Raw genomic sequence first — 23,163 nt, 5'->3', positions numbered from 1 at the left:
TACTTTTGGAACGCCCCTCTTCCAATGACATTTTTGGGATCTATCTTTTTTAACCCTACAAGTTAGATATAACATTAACTTGAAAGAAGCGCATCTACGAGTTGCGAATAGTGGAATCGCCTCCAGATGTAAAGGTTGGCGGCGAATATTATGGATAAATGAGTGGCAATTCATGCAAAGGACAGGGCCACCCAGTGACATCTGAAGATCGTCCATTGCTGAAAGATTCAACGTATAAACTGCTAAGAGAATTAGATAGGACTAAACGAGATGTATATATATATATAAACAGAATTGTACGAGCCTATCTTAGCATAGACTTACCTCTAATCCTAAGCCTATTTTAGCATGGACTAATCCTAACTCTAACCCTAATCCTGTCTATCTAAGCATGGACTAACCTTAACTCTAACCCCAATTCTAAGCTTATCTTACGATCGGCTAACCCTAACTTTAACCCCAATCCTAAGCTTATTTTAGCATGGACCAACCCTAACTCTAACCCTCATCCTAAGTCTATCTAAGCATAAACTAACCTTAACTCTAACCCTATCTTACTATTGGCTAACCCTAACGCTAACTCTGATCCTAAGCCTATCCTAGCATGGACTGTAATAAAGAGTCCTGTAGTGTTCTTGTAAGAAAATGGACGTCAAATAAAAGGAAAACAAAGTCGCTTTATGAACAGCAGGATATATTTAGTTGGGTTACTGACACGGTTTGTTCAGACAGTATAGAGCGAAGAAAAGAATTGTTCAAACTCTTCTATTGAAAAAGTATTTGTAATAAGTTTTAATGCAAACACCTAATATTTTAGATTAATAATTTTCATTTTCCTGTATTTAAAGTTCTGGATTAAGTTTTAATCGTGCACTAGAGGTCCTTATAGAATCCTATCTTAACATGGACTGTAAAACAAAGTTCTATAATATTATTCTAACAAACAGGACGTTAAATGAAAAGAAAACAATGCCCTTTTATCAACAAAAAAATATATTTATTTGAATGACCTACACATTAGGTGTAGGTTGATGAAAGCTAATCTATCTATATATCTATAAAAGTGAACTTGTCTGTGTGTCTGTGTCTGTGTCTGTGTACATTTTCCTAAACAATAACTCTGTCAATTTTCAGTCTACACACTCGAAATTTGATATACAGAGTGCTGAGATTTGGGAAAATCTTTGTAATTAGTTTTCGGACAGAAATTTGGCTAAGGGGTCAAAGTTCAACGATTTGACCTTTGAAAACTCTACCAAACTCCTCCGCCAATTTTAGGTCTAAACAATTGAAATTTTAGATATAGGTTCCTTGGACATGGATCTAACTTAATAACTTGATTTGAGGCCAAAACAATAAATGTTAAGGGGTCATAACAGGGGTCAAAGTTAAAAACAAATTGACCTCTACGGTCTCTACCAAATTACTCAAGCAATTTCTGGTCTAAACATTTAAAATTTTACATAAAGAGTATTCAAAGATAGGGTAAGCTTTTTAATCGGTTTGGGTCTAAAATTTGAGCTACAAATATAGAAATCTATGTATTTATGTTTGCATGTCTGCCTAAAACTTTCGACAGAGTTGACGGATTTTCAGTATCGTTTTGAAGCTCAACCCTTCAGACGACAAATACCGAAAAATTGGCTAAATACATTAATTGCTTCAACCTCAAAAGTTATCCCCTTCTTTTCGATTGTTTAGCCTTAATTTAAACCTACGTCATTTCCAGTTTGGCGGTGGTTGTAACAGTAAAGACGTCACATTTTTTCAGGTTCATTTCCTCCTTTGCGGTACGGGTTCGAGCCTGCCTTCCTACTACCACTTTTTTTTTTTTTTTTGCTCAACATACACCTCCAAACACCCGGGCAATGCCGGGCACACATGCTAGTACAGTATAAGAGTGAAAAAAGAAATTAAGAAAAAAAAGTTAGTGGATTGCCACTTTTCATTGAGCTATATGTCTTCCATTGGAGAAAGGTTTTGCTCAGATGTTCAGTGGACAAAGGCAGAAGAGATAATAGGGGGCGCTTTTCTTCGTTGGTTCCAGAAAACACTCTGGCTGCTGGCTGCTGGCTGCGATTCTCAAAGTGTCTTGAAGTCGTCCTTCAATGGTTTAGTAAAAATTAATGCGCTCTGAAAGTTGATTAGTTATCATGCGACCCAGCCTCTTAACAGGAGCTCTCCTCTCCACAACAGATTGGAAATTTGTTATAAATAAAAGTTTATAATTAAAAAATAAAGATTATGCTTACCAAAAATACATACAGACAAACAAAATTTTTCGAAGAACAGGATTGCAAATGATGAATATCAATCCTGACATCTCTTTTATTTTCTCCTTCCGCTGTTTCTTTGACGGCTCATGGTTTACAAGCTCTTTTTTTACAGGAATCATTTTCATCTCTTCGCCTGATTTTGCTTCTGTCTTCTCATTTTCATTTGTTTGTAGATTGTGTCGATATTTGAGAAGTGGAGCAATCTGATGATACTCGACTTTGTTAGTTCGGCAGATTTTTTTAATTATTGCATCTGCTCGGGCCCACTTACCTCGTGCCAACAGCCAACGTAAGGATTCATTAAGCGTCCTAAAAAATAAACATATATATATATATATATATATATATATATAAAATAAAAATTACAATTAAAATTTACCAAAATGATCCAAGATGTTAAAACTAAAGTATATTATAAATATTAAAGAATTAATATTTATAAAGTAATTTCAACCAGACGTAAAAGCCCGATGAAACCAAATAGGAGATATAATAATTATAATTATAATAATATATTTTGGGATTTTACCGTCATTGCATACTTTACCTTTCACCAGACTATCCATTCACGTGAAATCACCTTTTTCTTCACCATATTCCCTCTGCTTCACTTTTTGTTATCAAGTAAGATTTTTGACTTACTTGCAGCTTCATCAAATACTTTTGTATGCAAAATCCGATCCTGCATTTTGCTAATTCCTACCTTCTGATGAGAAGGAAAGTATTTCTTCGAAACTCCGCGGATTAAGGACTATCCACTTATTAAGTGTTTCCTTTTCAGATTAAATATGTTTTTACCTCTTTTCCAAAGTGTTTTTAAAACTATTTGCTCTTATATATATATATATATATATATATATATATATATATATATATATATATATATATATACGAGCAAACAGTTAACAAAACACTTTTATATTTATATATATATATATATATATATATATACATATATTATTTTCAGAATGCGAGAGATTGTATATAATAAATTCCACAGCCAAACAACGTCGCAGCCCACAAGAGCCATGACATCCAGCAAACACCCCGCACACAGCAATTTCTATTAACCAACACAGATCAAGCAAATCGTGCCGAAATCCGACTGTGAAATGCACCTACTTCATCCAACCAGCTAATAACCCCAAGCCGATGTCTCACAAGTAGGAGATTTAACTCGAAAGGACGATGCCATCCAGCAATGGTAACCAAGCGAGCAACTTATGCTATGATTTTCAGAATGTGAGAGATTGTATATAATAAATTCCACAGCCAAACGTCGCAGCCCACAAGAGCCATGACACAGTTAACGACCCAGAAGTCCAAGACACGAGTTTCGCCCTTATTTGGGCTCATCAGTTAGACATATCCGAACTCAGGATTCGAAACCCGAGCCTCTTGCATGCGAGGCAAGCACTCTACCAACTGAGCAACTGAGTTCGGATGTGTCTAACTGATGAGCCCAAATTAGGGCGAAACTCGAGTCTTGGACTTCTGGTTCGTTAACTGTGTCATAGCTCTTGTGATATTTTCTTTTTTTTTTTTACCATTTTGATATTTTATTTAATTAACTAATCATTCCAGTCCATTTTTCTTATTGTATTAAAAAAAAAACTACAAACACATGAAACGAACACTTGCTTATACAATACTTACCAAAACTGCACGATTGTATAAACCGACATGAGTCCAATGAATAAGTTGAGATATCGCCAACCAAAAGGTTCCAAAATGTAAGCCACCAGTGCTATAAGCATGACGGATACCGCCCAAACGATTCCACCAAAAATCATTATCATAGTTCGATTTTCAGTTGGAAATATTTCTGCTAGCATGATTGGACAAGTTACAGCTATTCCCTGTTAAAGAAACAAAAACAGTTTTGCTAGCATATTCGAATTTGTCACAGAAAAAAATATTGGACCAGTCATAGACATTCTCTGTTAAAACAATAAAAACTGTTCTGCTGGCATAAATGAATTTGCCAAAGACAAAAATGAATTAATAATTAAAACTGGCACAGTAATTCTATGTTAAAGAAACAAAAATAGTTTTGTTTGCAAACTTGAACTTCACAGACAAAGTCTTTTCTATAAATATTATTATAGTATATGTTCTTCAGAATTGTTTCATCTATTCCCTGCTTCTTTTGCCCCCCCCCTCTGTTTGTACTTGTTTGTTTAATGGTCTTCATCAATTCGTGCTTTTATACCTCATTGTAATACAGCTTCATATTCTAGTAGTTTCTTTACAAGGACCACACGCTTGTTGAACTCTTTCCTTGCTGACTGTTTTCTCCCTACTTTTAACCTTGTTTTTTTTTTAGACTTAAATCAAGAATCATCTCTTGTCTTTGTGATAATCATGTTTTCTTCTTATTAGCTCCTTACATTAAATGACTCCATGCCTTGTCTGGAGCGATTTCTATATAAAATATATTTTTGTTTAGATTAACTAAACCCGACTCACCAATTCTATATATTATTCACCATTCTTATATTAAAAAAAAAAAAACAGTTTCACAATTTGCAATCCCTCATTACTTTTGGAACGTCCAAAATTTGGATAGAGGTATTTACAGAGGTTTGAAAGTGATTGAGAATATAAAAATGTCACCCTCTCCCATATATATATATATATATATATATATATATATATATATATATATATATATATATCAGAGGAGACATAATTTAAATTAAATACAAAAAAAAAAACAAGAAATGGGCAGGTGAAATTATTAAAATTTCCTTAAGGCCTTATCGTCTGACCCTCTAAGAGGAAACGTCAGAATGATAAATTAAAAACTAAGAAACGAATGAGGGAAGAAGGGAATTTGGTTTCAGTTGGAAGAACAGTGGAAAAAAAAAAAAAAAGTCTCACTGTTCAGGTGGTTTTAAATCAATGAATATCTCCAACTGATGTTTCAGAATCTTTTGTCTACACAGGCTAGGTCGAGAGTTGTTAATAACTAACGCCTCAATAATATTGAGATGATAGTTCGACCTCGCACTGTATAAAACTGAAAACCACCCATCTGTTTTATACAGTGCGAGGTCGAACTATCATCTCAATATTATTGAGGCGTTAGTTATTAACAACTCTCGACCTAGCCTGTGTAGACAAAAGATTCTGAAACATCAGTTGGAGATATTCATTGATTTAAAACCACCTGAACAGTGAGACTTTTTTTTTTTTTTTTCCACTGTTCTTCCAACTGAAACCAAATTCCCTTCTTCCCTCATTCGTTTCTTAGTTTTTAATTAATCATTCTGACGTTTCCTCTTAGAGGGTCAGACGATAAGGCCTTAAGGAAATTTTAATAATTTCACCTGCCCGTTTTTTTTTTTGTTTTTTTTTTTTGGTATTTAAATTAAATTATGTTTCCTCTGAAATTTCTCCTTCCATTTTGCTGTACCAAAAATCTACTTATATATATATATATATATATATATATATATATATATATATATATATATATATATATATATATATATATATATAGGAGGGGATGACATTTTTATATTCTCAATCACTTTCAAACCTCTGTAAATACCTCTATCCAAATGTTGCCCTCTATCCTTGGAATAGTTCAAAATTGCAATAAGATAGCAATATTTTGAAACAATCTCTTCTTTTATCTGATTTGTCATCTCTGTGATCATCACAATACCCTGTAAAACACTGATAGTAAAAGCTTGTACTTATTCGTAATTCCTTATTTCAGTTTTCATCATCTATTTATTTCCCTTTAGAAGAACTCTCCTCTGACCTCATGCCAAAGACAAAAAATGTATTTTATAAGCTGCTGAGGGTATCACCTCTGATCCATTAATAATGATTGGTATAAGGACCTTAGATCTGTTTAGGACCTTATTTATTATTCCCCAAGAGTCATGGGAGCTAAACATTTGATCGGTAAATCTATATTTAATTGGTAAGGCATATGACGTTTATTTCAATTATAATTTATTTCCCTTTGATGAACTCTTCACTGGCTCCATGCCAAAGACCAAAATGTGTCTTCTCTCATTTTCTCATTTAGACGGGTCAAATTGAATTGATAAAAGCTTCTACTTGTTCTTAATTCCTTACTTTCGTTACTCTCAGTATATTAGAAATGGGTCAATTAGGAACACAAAATAATTCACTAGTTATTCTGACATTTTTCTGTATTAAAATGTAGACAGTTTCATTCTTCAGTCATTTTTAATGTACTAAAGAGTCACCACTTATCGATTCCCAAATGCCACTTGAGGATAAGGGTTAATGTGCTTATTACAGTGAGCCAACCTAGTGAGGATTGGTAATAATTGTTAAGACTGATCCAAATTTGATTATTTAAGTGAACGGTTCAACAAGTATTTGTTAAATTATTTTTATCATTGCAATCTTTTTCAGATGAGCAGTTTATTTATTTATTTATTTATTTATTTGCGGACTATTATCCTCATCTTCTAGTTGTTTCAGAATATTTGGGCCAACTATTCCTCTGGCCTCCGTCAGGTGATAAACCATGACGGGACAGGAATAGTTGGCCGAAACATTGTGAAGATGAGGATAATAGTCCGCAAATAAATAAACAAACATTTGTTAACATTGGATTAGATACGATCGTCATATAGTCAGCTGAGAAGCAGTCCTATGGCATTGTGTTCCACAGATGGATAGTTCTTGGAAAGAAACTTTGCTCATGGAAGCTCCGTCTAGTTTTAGGTAAAGTGAAAGGAAAATGATTTATAGTGGTTGCATGTAGACGAATTCTTGTTTTAAATGTTTTACGGAGGGGGGGGGCTATATATTTGAGCTCAGTCGAGCACCTACCACGAAAATAACAATTGTACTGTGATTTTATTGATTGCCTGAAACATTTTGCAATTGTTGCTTAGAAATATGGTGTCTTTTTTTTTTGTTGTTGTTTTGTTACCTTCGTTTGTTTTGGTTTGTTATTTTTAAAAGAATTATTGTATCTTTGTAGAAACGACAAGAATTATTTCCTTTCAGAATCATCGCACTTTGAGAAAAATTATATGGGCAAGAATTATACACCTTGGTAACAGAAAATGGGCCTACAGCACCTTTGGTAATAAATGTTGGGCCAGTGAGAAAAACACTAATCTAGTATTTTCCTGCATTAAAAATCATTAAAGATCCTACATGCACATATATCACACAGTGGTGCCAGACATGATATATTAGGTTGGTGCAAAAATAATGTCTTTTTTTTTACGCTTACCTATATATATATATATATATATATATATATATATATATATATATATATATATATATATATAAGCGACATTATTTTTGCACCAACCTAATATTAAGTGCAATCTTTATATCTCATGTGTTTAGAACTGACAGAGAAAACGATTTTTTTTTTTTAAATACCCTTATCCACCCAAACAAGTTGAATGTGTGGGGGCCATGGGATCATATTTGGAATAATATTTACAGTGACATTATATAGAGAGTTTAGCAGCAACATGTCTGTTCACATTTACATTTACATTTTTGCATATTAGTACAGTGACGAAAGCAGGAGACGGGGTGGGAATTCCAAAGTGTAGAAGTTCGAGGGGAAAACTATTAGTGTAGAAGGCTTTCCGACATCTAGGGACCTCTAAAGTGAAGGGGTGGGATTTTACTACTTCTCAGGTTATTCAAGTGTATTTATGTCAAGGATGGGGGGCACAAGTGCTACGAATTCATCAGACCACATTCCATTAAATTACTTATGTGATACTTTTGACGTCTCCCCACCCACTCCTCGACGGGTGTTGGGAAAAGAAAGGAAAAGGCAAAGTATAACAAAAAGAAAGGGTGGGTTCATCAGCATAGTAGAGGTTGTGGGAGGTGAGCTTGATGAAAAGACAATGAAGAGGAAGTTACACAAAGGCAACTCGGATGGAATTGTTGATCAAGGTGTGGCAGTGATTGGGACAAGTTGACTGGATAATAGAGGTCAATGTATTTAGAATTATTTTACTGCCAGTTTTAGGAGTGGCTATGAGTTTTCCGACAGTTTATGCCAGTTATGGACTGTTTACAGACAGTTTTAGGTTTTCGCTAGTTGAGAACGGTTTATAGTTTGAGTAAGTTGAATGCAAGTTGTGGCTTGGAACAGATCGAGGTGAACTGACCTCAACCAATGACAAATAGGCCTTGAGAGACTATGTAGATGTGGACCTTATTGTTTAGAGGGTTGATGGTGTCACACACAAACCCAGAGTCCAACTGATATATATAGAATGTGTTGAAGTCCTTTGCTTCTCTCAAGTTTGTGTTTTGAGTTGCTTTGTTTTTTATACTTGTGAACCTATGCACGTCACCTCAGCAGCCGCCAATGTGAAAGACGACACTGCTAGAAGAGAAGATACAAGGACGGGACATTGTGGTGATGGAACATAGTGTGGGACGTATTAGGCTTCAGACTCTTTTTCGGACCCTGTCTAAGGGGGATAGACTGATGGTAGATACACCAGCCCAGATGTGGCAACAATACTTTATGCATGGGCGAATCGTGGCTTTGTAGAGATATAAGAGACTGTCAGGTATGAGTAGTTTTCTAGCACAGTAAAGATAGCCCACCTTCTTTGCAGCAGCCTTGGCAATGTCTTCAATGTATTTGTTTCAATTCGTGTTTTCTGTGAATGTTTCTGGTAGTTAAAAGAACGGTAAAAAGCAAATGGCTCTAATTGTTGCTCTCTTTCTTTCTCTGCTCGGTTTGAATTCGTTCTTTTTGTTACTCCCAAAAGCAAGTAGGTTTTAACAGGAATGTGTCAACTCAAAGTATTTTCAGAAAATAAAAAAAACTCTGAAGTAATGTCTATGATAAAGTAATATGCTAATGCGAACTTATAAACTCTTATAAGAACAGTGAGGTTTCCCAGTATTTCAGCGGTTGTATTAAACAGGACACCAAGAATGTGTTCTCTACAACATCATTCATCCTTATGCTTGGGATGGGAGAAGCGAGGAAAAAAGGATTCAATGGCTCACATACCAGCCTTCTTCATCTTTGCGCACACATTAACCAACACACATACACAATGTCACGTTGCCAAATACCCACTCCCACACACACATATATATATATATATATATATATATATATATATATATATATATATATATATATATATCCTTCATTTTCTTCCTTTACAAAACATAATATTTATATTGTCAGCGTGGTTCTTAGTAATACCCAAAGACGTTATCGTCATCCAAAATGGTTCTACCAAGGCAAGAGACCTTGCCACATGTTAAGTCGAGAAGATTGAACAAACGTTTAATTTAAGAAGTAACAAATAAATAAATAACACATTTTTTTATTTTACTTACTGATTCCAAGAATCCAGCCAAAGATTTTGAGCCCAAATAAAATAAGTACGTCGGTGAAAACGTATTAGCGATGTTGACAGCCGATAATAGCAAGTGGGTGATGATGAACATCGATTTCCGGCCATACTTGTCTGCGAACGTCGGTAAAATGTAACAGCCAACCAACTTGCCGATATTGTACGAGGTTATGATGAGCTCAGCCAGATTCTCTTTGTTGCAAACCAAGTCCCACTGAAGAAAAAAACATCATAAAATTTCAAATTATTCAATTCTTTAATTTTTAATCAGTTTACTATCTATATCGGGGATATCTAGGCCCTGTGTAACTAGAAATAATTTTGACAAAAGCGTACACCTGGTGACAAATGTTAGAAACAACAAAATACTTATCAAATGTACCAAAGGGTCATTTGAAGAAAAATCAACCCGACAAAAGCACCTGCTGTTAAGAAGTGACAAACGTATCGATTGTCTTAAAGAAAAGTTAAAAGTATGATGTTTGAAACGTCATTTTCGGCAAAAAGTTACACAGGTGTAATATAAGTCAGGTCAATCCAGTGAAATGATTATGGCCGAATAAAACGCACTTGGAATGTGGCTATAATGACTTAGTAGCCAGCACCTTGTAGTTATTATGTTTCAGATTTTTTTTTTGAGCAGAAGATTGATTATTTACGTCATTTGGTTTACACGGACGACTATTCTCATCATAGTTGCTATATTAACAATGTTAATAACCAACGCTATTAGTTATCCCATTGATTCACATGGGTTAAACGTTGTGAATCTAACCTAAGTTATAAACGTTGTAGTTAATTTGTAGGCTCGCTACCTCACTTTTATTTCTAAACTAGAAGAATACCCGTCCCAGGATAGGTATAATTAATTTCTTGAAAAGCTATGCACCACTTTTATGTCCTTTTACAAATATTAAAATCAACATATAATCATACTAAATCTTACGTCTAGAATCCTTAATATCAATGAATTGATTTTGGTTCTAGAAAATGTCTAAAATTCAAGCGAACTTAAGAAGAAATTTAAATTTGGAGAATTTGCTTAAATGTCTTCATTTCTATTTCTCTCTTGCTTTCCCTCTCTGCTCTGCTTCAGGCATGTCTGTCGACCTAGTCCACAAATCCCAAAACACCATCATGAAAAGTCTCAATAAAAACACACAATTAAACCCGGATCTCCAACTTCTAACGTAGACGCCCACTACCAGGTCTCCTTCTCTAACATCAGGGGTCTACGTTCTAACGTTCCAGAGGTTGGAGCCCAATTACAGGAGACTAAACCAGACATATTATTTCTAAGTGCAACTGGCATTGGACAGATCATTTCCCTAGATGAGTTCGTAATTAAAGGATACTCTAATTTAACTTCCAAATCTGACCCCCAAGATCGACATGGGCATGGAATATGTGCCTATATAAAGGATGGCTTTCTATGTGGTAGGGACATCTCCAGAGAAGATTCTAACTTACCCTATATGTGCTTCCGGGTTGCACTTGCTCAAACTACTGCATTTATATTTGTTCTCTATCGCCCCCACAACAACGGAGTTACTAGCTTTAAAAGCATATCTGAGAAAATTGACCAAGTCCTATCTGCTTATCCTTCAGCTAACATTCATGTCTTGGAGACTTCAATGTTCACAATGTGGAATGGTTAACTCACTCAAACAAGACCGATGATGAGGGGAGATTCTGTCATGATTTCTCCATTGCTTACAACCTCACTCAGATTGTTCACGAACCCACCCGTGTTCCCAATACTGACGGCCAGTATGCAAGTCTCCTAGACCTCTTTCTCACAACTTGCCCTGAACTGTGTTCAGCTTCTGTTCTGTCTCCACTTAGATGTTCCGACCACTCAGTTGTATCAGTTAAGATAAAAATGAAATGTAATAAGTCCCCAGATGTACCTCTCCATCGTACAGTATATCGATACTCTAAGGCTGACTGGGATAGCTTCCGCACATTTATATCAGATCTACCTCTGTGTTCCATATTTAAAAAGGATGTGTCATCTATAGTACCAGGCCTGACAGAATGATCAATTGTAGGTATAGACCGTTTCATACCCTCGAAAATGTTCCAGAAAAACCCTAACCGCCAGCCATGGTTCTCTCCGGAATGTGCTGCTACCAGTGCACATCGAAATCACTTTTTCCATCGCTTCCAACGTAATAGATGTACTGAGACTTAAGCTTCTTTCAGAAATGCCAACAACCACTGTAAAAAAGTAATAAAGAAAGCAAGAGAGTTGTATGCTCAGTCTGTCAAGTCCAAAGTAGCTGAGCAGCGGCAAATAGTAAACAAAATCCTGAACAGAAGCGTGTGTGCTGTCCCAACTCTCATAAATGGACCGTAGGTAATCTCGTCAGCATCGGACAAAGCCAAACTCTTTGTCAAGAACTTTGTAGCTAATTCTAATCTTTGCGACCTAGGTTGCCAACCTCCAATATTTCCTCCTGTATCAGAAAACACGCTATGTGATATACAAATATCTGTACATGATGTTGCCAAGCTAATCAAAAACCTTGATTATAGTAAAGCAACTGGCCCTGACGGTATTCCAATTATAGTACTCAAAAGACTTCAACCAGAACTTGCGCCCATCTTTACAAAACTATCTAAACGTTGTCTTAAGGGGAATTGCTTCCTGTCACCCTGGAAAATCTCATCAGTATGCCCTGTATTTAAGAATTTAGGTGATCGCTCATCTCCCTCACAGTACAGGCCAATAAGTCTCCTGTGTGTCATGAGTAAGTTGCTGGAATCTGTGTTAAATACAGAAGTAATCAACCATCTCAGAAAAAATAACCTTCTTAGTGACATGCAATATGGTGTCCGTTCGGCTTGATCTACAGCAGATGTGCTTACAGTTATATCTCATAGGATTAGCGAATCTCTCGATGGAGGCTACCTTTCTAGGGCAATTGCTCTTGACATATCAAAGGCCTTTGATAGAGTATGGCATAAAGGTTTACTTCACAAGATCTCCAGCTACAGTATAGCTGAAAATGTCTTCTCAATTATTAAATCATTTCTCTCTGATAGGTTCATAACAGTATTGGTTGATGGGCAGAAATCAGAAGCTCTTTGTATTAATGCTGGAGTCTCTCAGGGGTCCATCCTGGGTCTAACTCTCTCCCTGATCTATATTAATGATCTTCCAAATCACATCCTTACATCATTCGTAGACATCTATGCTGATGACACTACTATCTATGGTAGCACATCTAAGACCGTAAACAACCAAGTTCTCTCTGAGTCTCTCTCCTCTGATCTTGAGCAAGTGGTACAATGGGGAAAGAGGTGGCTTGTTACTTTTAATGCATCTAAAACCAAGCTTTTATCTTTACATTATCAACGCTCTGATCCCCATTTGGCATCAATTGAAATGAATGGCTCTCGTCTTGGGGAGGCCTCATGTTTTGACAAGCTTCTGGACTTGACCTTTACTCCTGATCTTAAATGGAACACATACATTAAATCCGTTGCCAAGGCTGCTGGAAAAATGGTGGGATCCTTCTATCGATCCAGTAGATATTTCACTTCTGATGCAATTCTCTATCTATATAAGAGCCAGACATTTTATAACACACATATATAATAAAATTTAACTTTACCTTTTTGTAAGAATCATAAACACAAGACGAGCTTTACAAAACACATAATGGTTTATTTCGTCACACGGCCGTGTTTCCATCACCAAGAATTCAAAGCTCACATTTTTTTCTTGAAGTGACGTCTCGCTTCCTAGACGCCTGACTGTCTCTCTCCGAGTTTCTTCACTGACTGTTTTCTCTAAAGTTTTTTCTCTATTCCTAGAACTTTCTATTTTCCGTGACGTCATACACATGTTAAAACATGTGCCTTCTTTCACGTGCTCTGGACATACGTGTCCAAAACTTTTCCTATTTCTACAAAAGGAATTTTAACCTATATTCAATATGTTAAAAACATTATCTTATAAGCTGCATTCTTTCAATTTAAAATTTCATAACAAACTTGAGAGTTCACATTCTTTCCTTGAAATATTTATCTATATTCTAAACAAATGTTTGTTTTACATTTTTAAATTCTCACACGTAATCTATTTCTAAACTAAATTACGAGGTTCGAATTTATCTATTGCTATTTCATTTTCATTTTAAACTAAATTCTCCATTTTTATACTTACATGAAAAGGGGACAGCCCTTATCATGTAACACAAGTCCAATGTTAACAAATTCCTAATGAACCGCCCCTTAAGTAAACACTTCATCAAATCTCCACACTAACGTAATGTACTTGCAATAACCCTTATCCCTGAGTGGCTTCCGGGCCTTGATAAGTGGTGATCACTGTGTAAAAAAACAAAAAAACAAAAAAACCTGCCGACGTCATTGAATTTGGTCTATTGAATCTCATCACAAGTCCCTAGAAACGACCTGAGGTAGATCTACTTTGTCTAATGACAAAACCGGAAGAAGATAGATAACTATTTGGGAGGATTTATCAGATAAGCCAACAAACGAAAAAAAAAAAAGAGTAAAAAATTCAAGTACATCACAAATGAATGGTACCAAAAGCAAGATAAGTTACTCTTCTACCTAGCTGGATAAGTTTTGTGCTTTAACGGAACCTAAAGTTTTTATTCGGTTCGAAAAAGAACTAGTGTCCAGCTTTTAAGGTAAACGGGCAATCAAGATGGCTGACGAAAACATCTGTTGCTTTTGGAGCATCAAAAATGATTAAAAATTCGAATAGAAATCCACATGATAGGTATCAGGGAATGTTAAAGTGACATTTATTGGGTGGATTTCTATTAGCATTTTGTTTTTTGTTTTTTTTTTTTGGGGGGGGGGTCGAATTTGGAACCATTTTTGACGTTCCGAAGACAGCGTGTTTTCGTCCTTCGGTTACATTTTGATACATGCATTTAAAGAGAGAATGTATTGCTAAGTAAATATAGCAAAGTAAGATTTTTTAAAGTTTAATCATTAGTAAAATTTGAAATTTCAAACGATATATTAAAAAGTACCATCATATATATTACTTATCAAATAAATCGTTAAATTAGTTTTAATTATTAGATTTTATTATTTATTAGATTTACTTATTTTTTTATTTATTATTTTTATTTAACTGTATGTTTTTAGTGTTAAAACAAGCGGAATGAAACAGTTGAAAATGTTTTTTTTAACTTCGCGAAGAAATGACAATATTAGTAAAAACAAATCAGAAAAAGAATAAATCAAACTTCTACAACAGATTTTTGTCATATTTTAATATTTAATGTTTGAAATATTTCTGCACTAGTAAATGTGTTTATATTAACATTATTTGTTTGAATTTTTTGTTTGTTTTATTTTTGTTAACTTATCGTCCGTTTTTCATTTAATTTATCGTTAGTTTTCGTTTTAAAAAATTATTGATTGTTGGTTTTGGTTTTAAAAATATCGTTCGTTTTAATTTTTTAAAATATATTGTTGTTTGTTTGGATTTTTTTTTTAATATTTATCGTTTGATTTTTAAGTTGATTGTTAAAGAATTGTTTATTGCTTATATTCATGTTTTGCAATATTTGATCGGCTTCTGCTTCAATCATACGTAATTTTAGAAGTATAATACTTTATTTATCAATATAATTATAAAACTCAAATGACCTTGTAACGAGTGATGTAACTCACTTTCTGGTTTACGACATCCGGTTGCGCATGCGCGCATAAACATTAACCCATAACAACGTAAACAAATAAACACAAATCGCTTCTTTTGCAGATTTTGACCTGCGTACTGAAATATTGACGTTATTATTTAGAAATTATTATTTAACATGGGAAGAGTGGGGGTGTTTTGCAACTATTCTTTATTACAACTATACTGTCGACTAAAGGTGTTTTTGTTCGCCTTGATTAACTTCCAGTAGTGTCACCAAAAGAAAGGTGCCCGTTGCATATGTTTTATTATTCATTGACAGTAGATGACCATGGAAATCTGTTTTTAAATGCCATTGAGGTTCTGCCTGTGTAGAATTTTTTCTATTTCTGGGTTTTCTACGGTATGTATTTTAGCCTGGTATATCACCGAAGATGTGAGGCAATTATTGCTTAGTAGGCATTCGATATGCCTTTAGCAATTTCAGGTCTTTCTAATATCACTATTATTACTGTCCGTAGTCGAATTATTTTTCATTAATATTTTATTATTGTGCTTTTTTATGATTGTTTGTATGACAGCTGTAGCTAAGTTTTAAGGTGTTTTTGTTAAAAATTTTATGTAGTGTACTGCATGGTGGGAAACGTTTATTTATAAAATGAATGAACCTAATCCCAAGTTTTGTTTTTACCATTAGATTAAAGGCAGGTGAACCAGATTATTTTTCTCTCTCAATTTTAAGATGTAGACGTATTTATATTGTTTCTATTGTATTTAATGTCGGCATTTTTGTATCTACTATTTTTAGTGCATTGTTATAAATATTGTTGTATCTATTGAATATTTCTTCATTGGAGGAGTTATTATTTATTCTACGTTCGATTGATTTTGGTATGTGCTTTATACGGTTAAATATAATATTTTAATTCGTCCAGATTTTGTACATATTATTATAGAGTCGTGATTTCAAAAGTTAAAAAAAAGTATTTGGGTGCCATTAGCCAGAATCGAAACCCAAAGCAAAACTATAGCATTCAAAGCTGGTGACGTTATCATTATAGCAATGTGACACGTATCTGAACTAACTAAAATTAAATTAAGATGAATACACAAAATGTATAACGATTTTTTATCCCTTTTTGACTCCTTAAAAACTATTTTAACCGGCTAAAGACCCATAAAAGAACGGTTCATATAAAATGCTATCATTTGAGGTCTCTAGCAGCGCTCTGCGACTTTTAGTTTCGGAAGAGATAAAGTTTTAAAATATAGAGACGGACAGACATAATGAATTTTATAAATTAGATAAGGTTAACAATGAGATTCTTTCGGAATTTTTAATTTTGATTTCAAATGATGTCTTTTTAAATAAATTTTCAAATGATGTATTTTAAAACAAATTTTCAAATGATGAATTTTTAAACAAATTTTCAAATGATGAATTTTTAAACAAATTTTCAAATGATGTATTTTTAAATAAATTTTCAAATGATGTATTTTTAAATAAATTTTCAAATGATGTATTTTTAAATAAATTTTAAAATTATGTATTTTTAAATAAATTTTCAAATGATGTATTTTAAAACAAATTTTCAAATGATGTATTTTAAAACAAATTTTCAAATGATGTATTTTTAAACAAATTTTCAAATGATGTATTTTTAAACAAATTTTCAAATGATGTATTTTTAAATAAATTTTCAAATGATGTATTTTAAACAAATTTTCAAATGATGTATTTTTAAATAAATTTTTAAATGATGAATTTTTAAACAAATTTTCAAATGATGTATTTCGAAATAAATTTTAAAATGATGTATTTTAAAACAAATTTTCAAATGATGTATTTTTAAATAAATTTTCAAATGATGTATTTTTAAACAAATTTTCAAATGATGTATTTTTAAATAAATTTTCAAATGATGTATTTTTAAATAAATTTTCAAATGATGTATTTTAAAACAAATTTTCAAATGATGAATTTTTAAACAAATTTTCAAATGATGTATTTTTAAACAAATTTTCAAATGAAGAATTTTTAAATAAATTTTCAAATGATGTATTTTTAAATAAATTTTCAAATGATGTATTTTAAAACAAATTTTCAAATGATGATTTTTTAAACAAATTTTCAAATCATGTCTTTTTAAACAAATTTTCAAATGATGTATTTTAAAACAAATTTTCAAATGATGTATTTTTAAACAAATTTTCAAATGAAGAATTTTTAAACAAATTTTCAAATGATGTATTTTTAAATAAATTTTCAAATGATGTATTTTAAAACAAATTTTCAAATGATGATTTTTTTAAACAAATTTTCAAATCATGTATTTTTAAACAAATTTTCAAATGATGTATTTTTAAATAAATTTTCAAATGATGTATTTTAAAACAAATTTTCAAATGATGATTTTTTAAACAAATTTTCAAATCATGTATTTTTAAACAAATTTTCAAATGATGTATTTTAAAACAAATTTTCAAATGATGTATTTTAAAACAAATTTTCAAATGATGTATTTTTAAATAAATTTTCAAATGATGTATTTTAAAACAAATTTTCAAATGATGATTTTTTAAACAAATTTTCAAATCATGTATTTTTAAACAAATTTTCAAATGATGTATTTTTAAACAAATTTTCAAATGATGTATTTTTAAATAAATTTTCAAATTTTTAAATAAACTTTCATAGTTATACCTTTACTTTATATATCATTTTAAAGGGCGTTTTCGCTCTATCTAATCGTTTAAATTACAATCGTTCTAAAACAAGTATGTCTTTATTTCAGAACGTTGAATACAAGATGGAAAAAATCCAATTTATACAATTTTCCTTTTTCAATTTAAGCTAGGCTGATATGCTGCTGAAACAGCTCGTGATATCAACGGAGCGTTTGGCTCAGGAACCACTACTGATCGCAAAGTACAATAGTGGTTTAAGAAATTTCGTGGCGGCGACGAAAGTCTTGAAGATATTGAGCGTTGTGATTGGCCATCGGATGTTGACAACGATAAAATAAGAGCCTTAGTCGAAGCCAATCCATGCACAACTGCCTGAGAACTTCTTTCTGAGTTAGACGTAACGTATACGACGATTACCAACCACTTGAGAGAGATTGGAAAGATTAAAAAAATTGATAAATGGGTGCCTCACGAATTGAAAGACAACCAAAAGAAACGCTGCTATAAAGTGTCATCTTCCCTTCTTTTACGCAAGAAAAACGACCCGTTTCTCGACCGAGTTGTGACTTGCGATGAAAATTGTGTCCTTTACAACACATGGCGACGCTCAGCTCAGTTTGGTCGTTGGCGCGGTTGACCAAAAACATGCAGTTGCATTAATTTGACGGGTTTCTTTCGTAACGACATTCTTTGTTTGCTTTCTGTGCATTTAATTTAATTGAGAGAGGGAGGGAGAGGAGTCAATGCCGTCTTTTCTGATAAATTAGGTCAACTGTTCGCAAAAACGATTCTTCTTCATTGCACAGAAGCCGACATAAAAACACATTTATGCTTTGATATTTGTAACTTCTTTGATAGTTGAACTCTTTCAATGAATTGATGATGAAAATACACACATATACGTGTGATTCTTGTATCTGTGAACCTTATATATATGTGTGTGTGTGTGTGTGTGTGTGTGTGTGTGTGTGTGTGTGTGTGTGTGTGTGTGTGTGTGTGAATATTATGTGATATATATATATATATATTATTATTATTATTATTTAAAATTATAATCATTAAGCCCCTTTAAGAATATTTAAAATTGAGCACTGTCGTGGAAATAAAAACTAAAAAGCGGTCAACTAGAGTGTATGCAACGTTCACGACTTCAACTCTTTTTAGCACTGTGGGCTGTCTAATGTCTGCGCCCGAATTTGACGTTTATAAGTTTATAAGTTCATTCATGTGACAGTTTTTAGTGACTCGGATGTAACGTAATTGCCATTAATATATTTTCATAGATCTCTATATATCGCGCGGTTGGCGGTGGCTGAATGGATTTGTTCCTTCCTTGATTTGTTGCTTGTCAGAGATGGCTTCATTGTGGGGTTCGAATCTCTCGACCGGCGTTAATCATTACACTCTCTACTGCTGATTCTCGAAATGATGAAACACTAGTGTCTGTATGTTTAATATTTATTAAAATTAAATAATTTTATAAATATTAAATTAAATATTAATTTGATAATTATTGTAGTAAATAATTACCTATATGTGTGTGTGTGTGTGTGTGTGTGTGTGTGTGTGTGTATCATTCAAACACTATCGTGTTTGAATATATCGTTAAGTGGCAGTTTTAGTCATTTAGAATTGTTTTAAAGCTTCACCGCTCACTCATTTGTCGACCAAACTTCAAAATATTATTACAGTTTAACGATCACCTTCTCAGCTATATAGTGATTTAAAAAAATTTCAATTTTCGTTCAGTAAAATAAAAGTTATGATGAATTTTTTGATGTTCAAAATCGTAAAAAGTATGTCACGAGGTGAACGACGCGTTTTATGACTGGTTTCCATAGCAACCACGTTGCTTCAGCGACTACTGTTGCTACTAATTCGAAAAGAGAAGTAACAAGTGAAACAGAGAGAATGAAAGCATGAAAGGGGGATAATTGGGGGGATTTTATTGAAAGCAGACGAGTGCCGTACATTGTTATTACATATGTGTTTATGGGGACAAAAAAATAAGACTGAAATTAAACAAAGAACAAGTGAATTTATTGGAAGCCTGGAAAAATCATAGATTAAATAGAAAAATGTGAGCATGAAAAGTAATATGGTAAAGCTTAAACATGGAAAAGTAAAGGACTAGTTGTTAAAACTAGAAAAGAAAAGGACAAGATATTCTAGTAAAAAATCTAATAAATTTATAACTTAATATTGCAGCATTCAGATTTTTATTTATTCAATTGTGTTCCTGTTCGTTTAGTACAAGTCTAAGTCGGAATCGGGAATCATAAAAATCGTAAAAGTTAGGGTATCCGAATTGAAATCAAATAAAGATTGTGTCTATTTTCCAATGCCAAAACGATACTTTGAATTTTGTTACTTTTTATTTTTTGCTTGATTTGTTTAAAAACTTAATTTTATATTGCTGGTAATAATGATATATGATACATACTTATTAATTTTATACTACCAGTAAAATTAAAATGCATAGATTACCTCCCCCTTAAATGTATTTGTACGTTTACAAAAATAGTATATGTGTTTTTACGTAAATTCGAAAATTAAAAAATTAAAAATAAATCTACAGCTAAATATTTAGAAATTTTAAAAGAATCGTAATCGTAATTGGTAATTGTATCAGAATCAGGAATTTAAAGCAGAATCGCCAATAAATAATTTTGGAATCGTCCTATTGTTAGTATATATATATATATATATATATATATATATATATATATATATATATATATATATATATATATATATATATTAGTGATAGGACAAGGGTATATATTATATGTATATATATATCGTCCTATCGCTAATATATATATATATATATATATATATATATATATATATATATATATATATATATATATATATATATATATATAGGTATAAAAATTTAATTTAAATTGAATCAAAAAATTACCTTGGATTTATTTAATGTATTGTACATTCTGTTGCACTTTAAAAAAATCATTGAAAATTTTATATCTATATCATTAATTGCTAGATGAAAGATGTTTTTAAATTGCAACAGAATGTACATTACATAAAATAAATCCAAGGTAATTTTTGATTCAATTTAAATTAAATTTTTAAACCTTACTTTGTAAACTTTATAAAAGTGCACTTTGAAGATAAATAAATTTCAAATTGAATCTTGTACCTTTATTTTTAAAGCCTATAGTAAAAACATTTTGTTTAACAATTTTCATGACTTGGATGAAATGCTTTTTCAACTTGTATCTTATCTTTTTAAGATTATATTTTAAAACTCTCCTTCTCTCTATTTCAGTTTGTATTTCTCCTCACACAACATCTCATTTTTGCAACCCCCTCTTTGTATTATTACAGGTCTGAATATTCTCTCTGTTTCAGTTTGTATTTCTCCTCACAGCACAACTTTTGCAACTCCCTCTTTGTAATACAGGTCTGAATAATGAGAAAATCTGAATTTTCTTAACAAAAACTTTAAAATAACTTTTTTAGATTAAATTTTTTAAAACTTCTTTCAGAATAGAAACTCTTTAAAATTTAATAAGGAATATATTTCATATAGGTTTCATTAACAAATATTCAGTACATAACGAGAAAAATAGATGAAAATTTCAAAAGGACTGTATAACTGGTTACGGTTAATAGTAGTCCTCACCAGCGAAAGTCTTTGTTATTGTTATTCTATTATTATTATTATTATTATTATTATTATTATTATTATTATTATTATTATTATTATTTAAAACATTTTGTGTCCTGCTCTTTCGCGCTAGTACTAATATATATATATATATATATATATATATATATATATATATATATATATATATATATATATATATATATATATATATATATATATATATATATATATATATGAGAAGTCGGCTTATGCAAGTTCTAATTTTTTTTCTATTTAACAATTTTAATTAATGGTTTTCTTTTTCTTTCATATATTTGAATTATGTATTGTAATTATTAACTTTTTAGAAGTCGGCTTATGTAGGTGCTGAGTCTGCGATAAGTTTATTTTAGTTTTTCTTTTTTCTTTTTTCGGGAATTTAAACTGCATTCTTTAGTTTTAGTTTTACATTTTTTTTTTACTCAAAGCTTCTTTCGACTATATATATATATATATATATATATATATATATATATATATATATATATATATATATACTAGCAAAAGTACCCATCGCTGACTATGTTCAAAAACAGCCTACAGAAAATGGACTCTGATTTATGAAAGTATGATAGGTTATGAAAAGGAAGGGTTGTAAAGAAATAGGTTCGAATTTGGGGGTATCAAAACCAAAGCAAAATATGATGAAAGTAAAAATAAAATAGATAAACCCCATAATTTATTATACCATACCTGTTCACACTGAAACACTTATCACAATATTCTGTGGATCTATACTAAAAAACCTTGTTAAACTTTGTGAAATATTTCCATTCTATGGAGGTCAGGTGCGAACGAACACCCCATAATTTTATTATACCATATTTCTTCAAACTGAAACATAATTATCAAAGTATACTTACGCAGATAGATATGAAAAGTCTTTATTAAAGTTTGTGCCTATTTCCATTTTATGGAGGCCAGGCGCGCACGCAGACCCCACAATTTTATTCTACCATCCCTATTTAAGTTAAAACATACTTATCAAAGTATTATTTTGTACATCTATATCAAAAACACTTGTAAACGTTTTTTATTTTTAATTTTTTATTTCCATACTTTGTGGAGCAGGCGCGAACGCAGACCCACAATTTTAATGAACCATCGTTCTGCCAGATATAAACATACTCATTCCCGTGTCTCGATACATCTTCTATCATTATATGTAATCAGTTTTTTTAAATAGTCAACCATATAGGAGCCTATTCGTGACCAGACACACACACACACACATTCAGCTTTATATATAATATACTTCAGCTTTATATATAATATAAAGCTGAATGTGTGTGTGTGTGTGTGTGTGTGTGTGTGTGTGTGTGTGTGTGTGTGTGTGTGTGTGTGTGTGTGTGTGTTTCATCTACGCTAGGATTCTTCAATTCAGAATCCTAGCGTGGATGAAACGCGGAATATTCTGTGTAGCTTAATCGCCAATAATATATAATATTTGTTAGAAATAACAACTGTGAAAAGCGGAAATTTTAACAACTGGTAGTAGTTATCATCTATTATAACATACTA

At 32.0% G+C, this 23,163-nt stretch overlaps 1 protein-coding gene across 1 annotated transcript in view; it reads right to left on the bottom strand.

Moving 5' to 3' along the window:
- The window catches only part of LOC145271002 (organic cation transporter-like protein), a 50,804-nt gene that overhangs the window by 7,786 nt on the left and 19,855 nt on the right, over window positions 1-23,163 (bottom strand). Inside the window, exons 3-4 of the mRNA XM_080126569.1 lie at window positions 9,624-9,854; window positions 3,933-4,135 (exon numbers count right to left, since the gene is read on the bottom strand). Coding sequence (XP_079982695.1) covers window positions 3,933-4,135; window positions 9,624-9,854 — 434 coding nt within the window. The remainder of the gene's footprint in view (window positions 1-3,932; window positions 4,136-9,623; window positions 9,855-23,163) is intronic.

This window comes from Euprymna scolopes, chromosome 4, assembly GCF_053919585.1.
Source record: "Euprymna scolopes isolate OS-2025 chromosome 4, ASM5391958v1, whole genome shotgun sequence".
Classification (NCBI taxonomy): domain Eukaryota; kingdom Metazoa; phylum Mollusca; class Cephalopoda; order Sepiida; family Sepiolidae; genus Euprymna; species Euprymna scolopes.
Note: the sequence above shows the minus strand (reverse complement) of the source record. Positions and strands in the feature narration are given on the sequence as shown.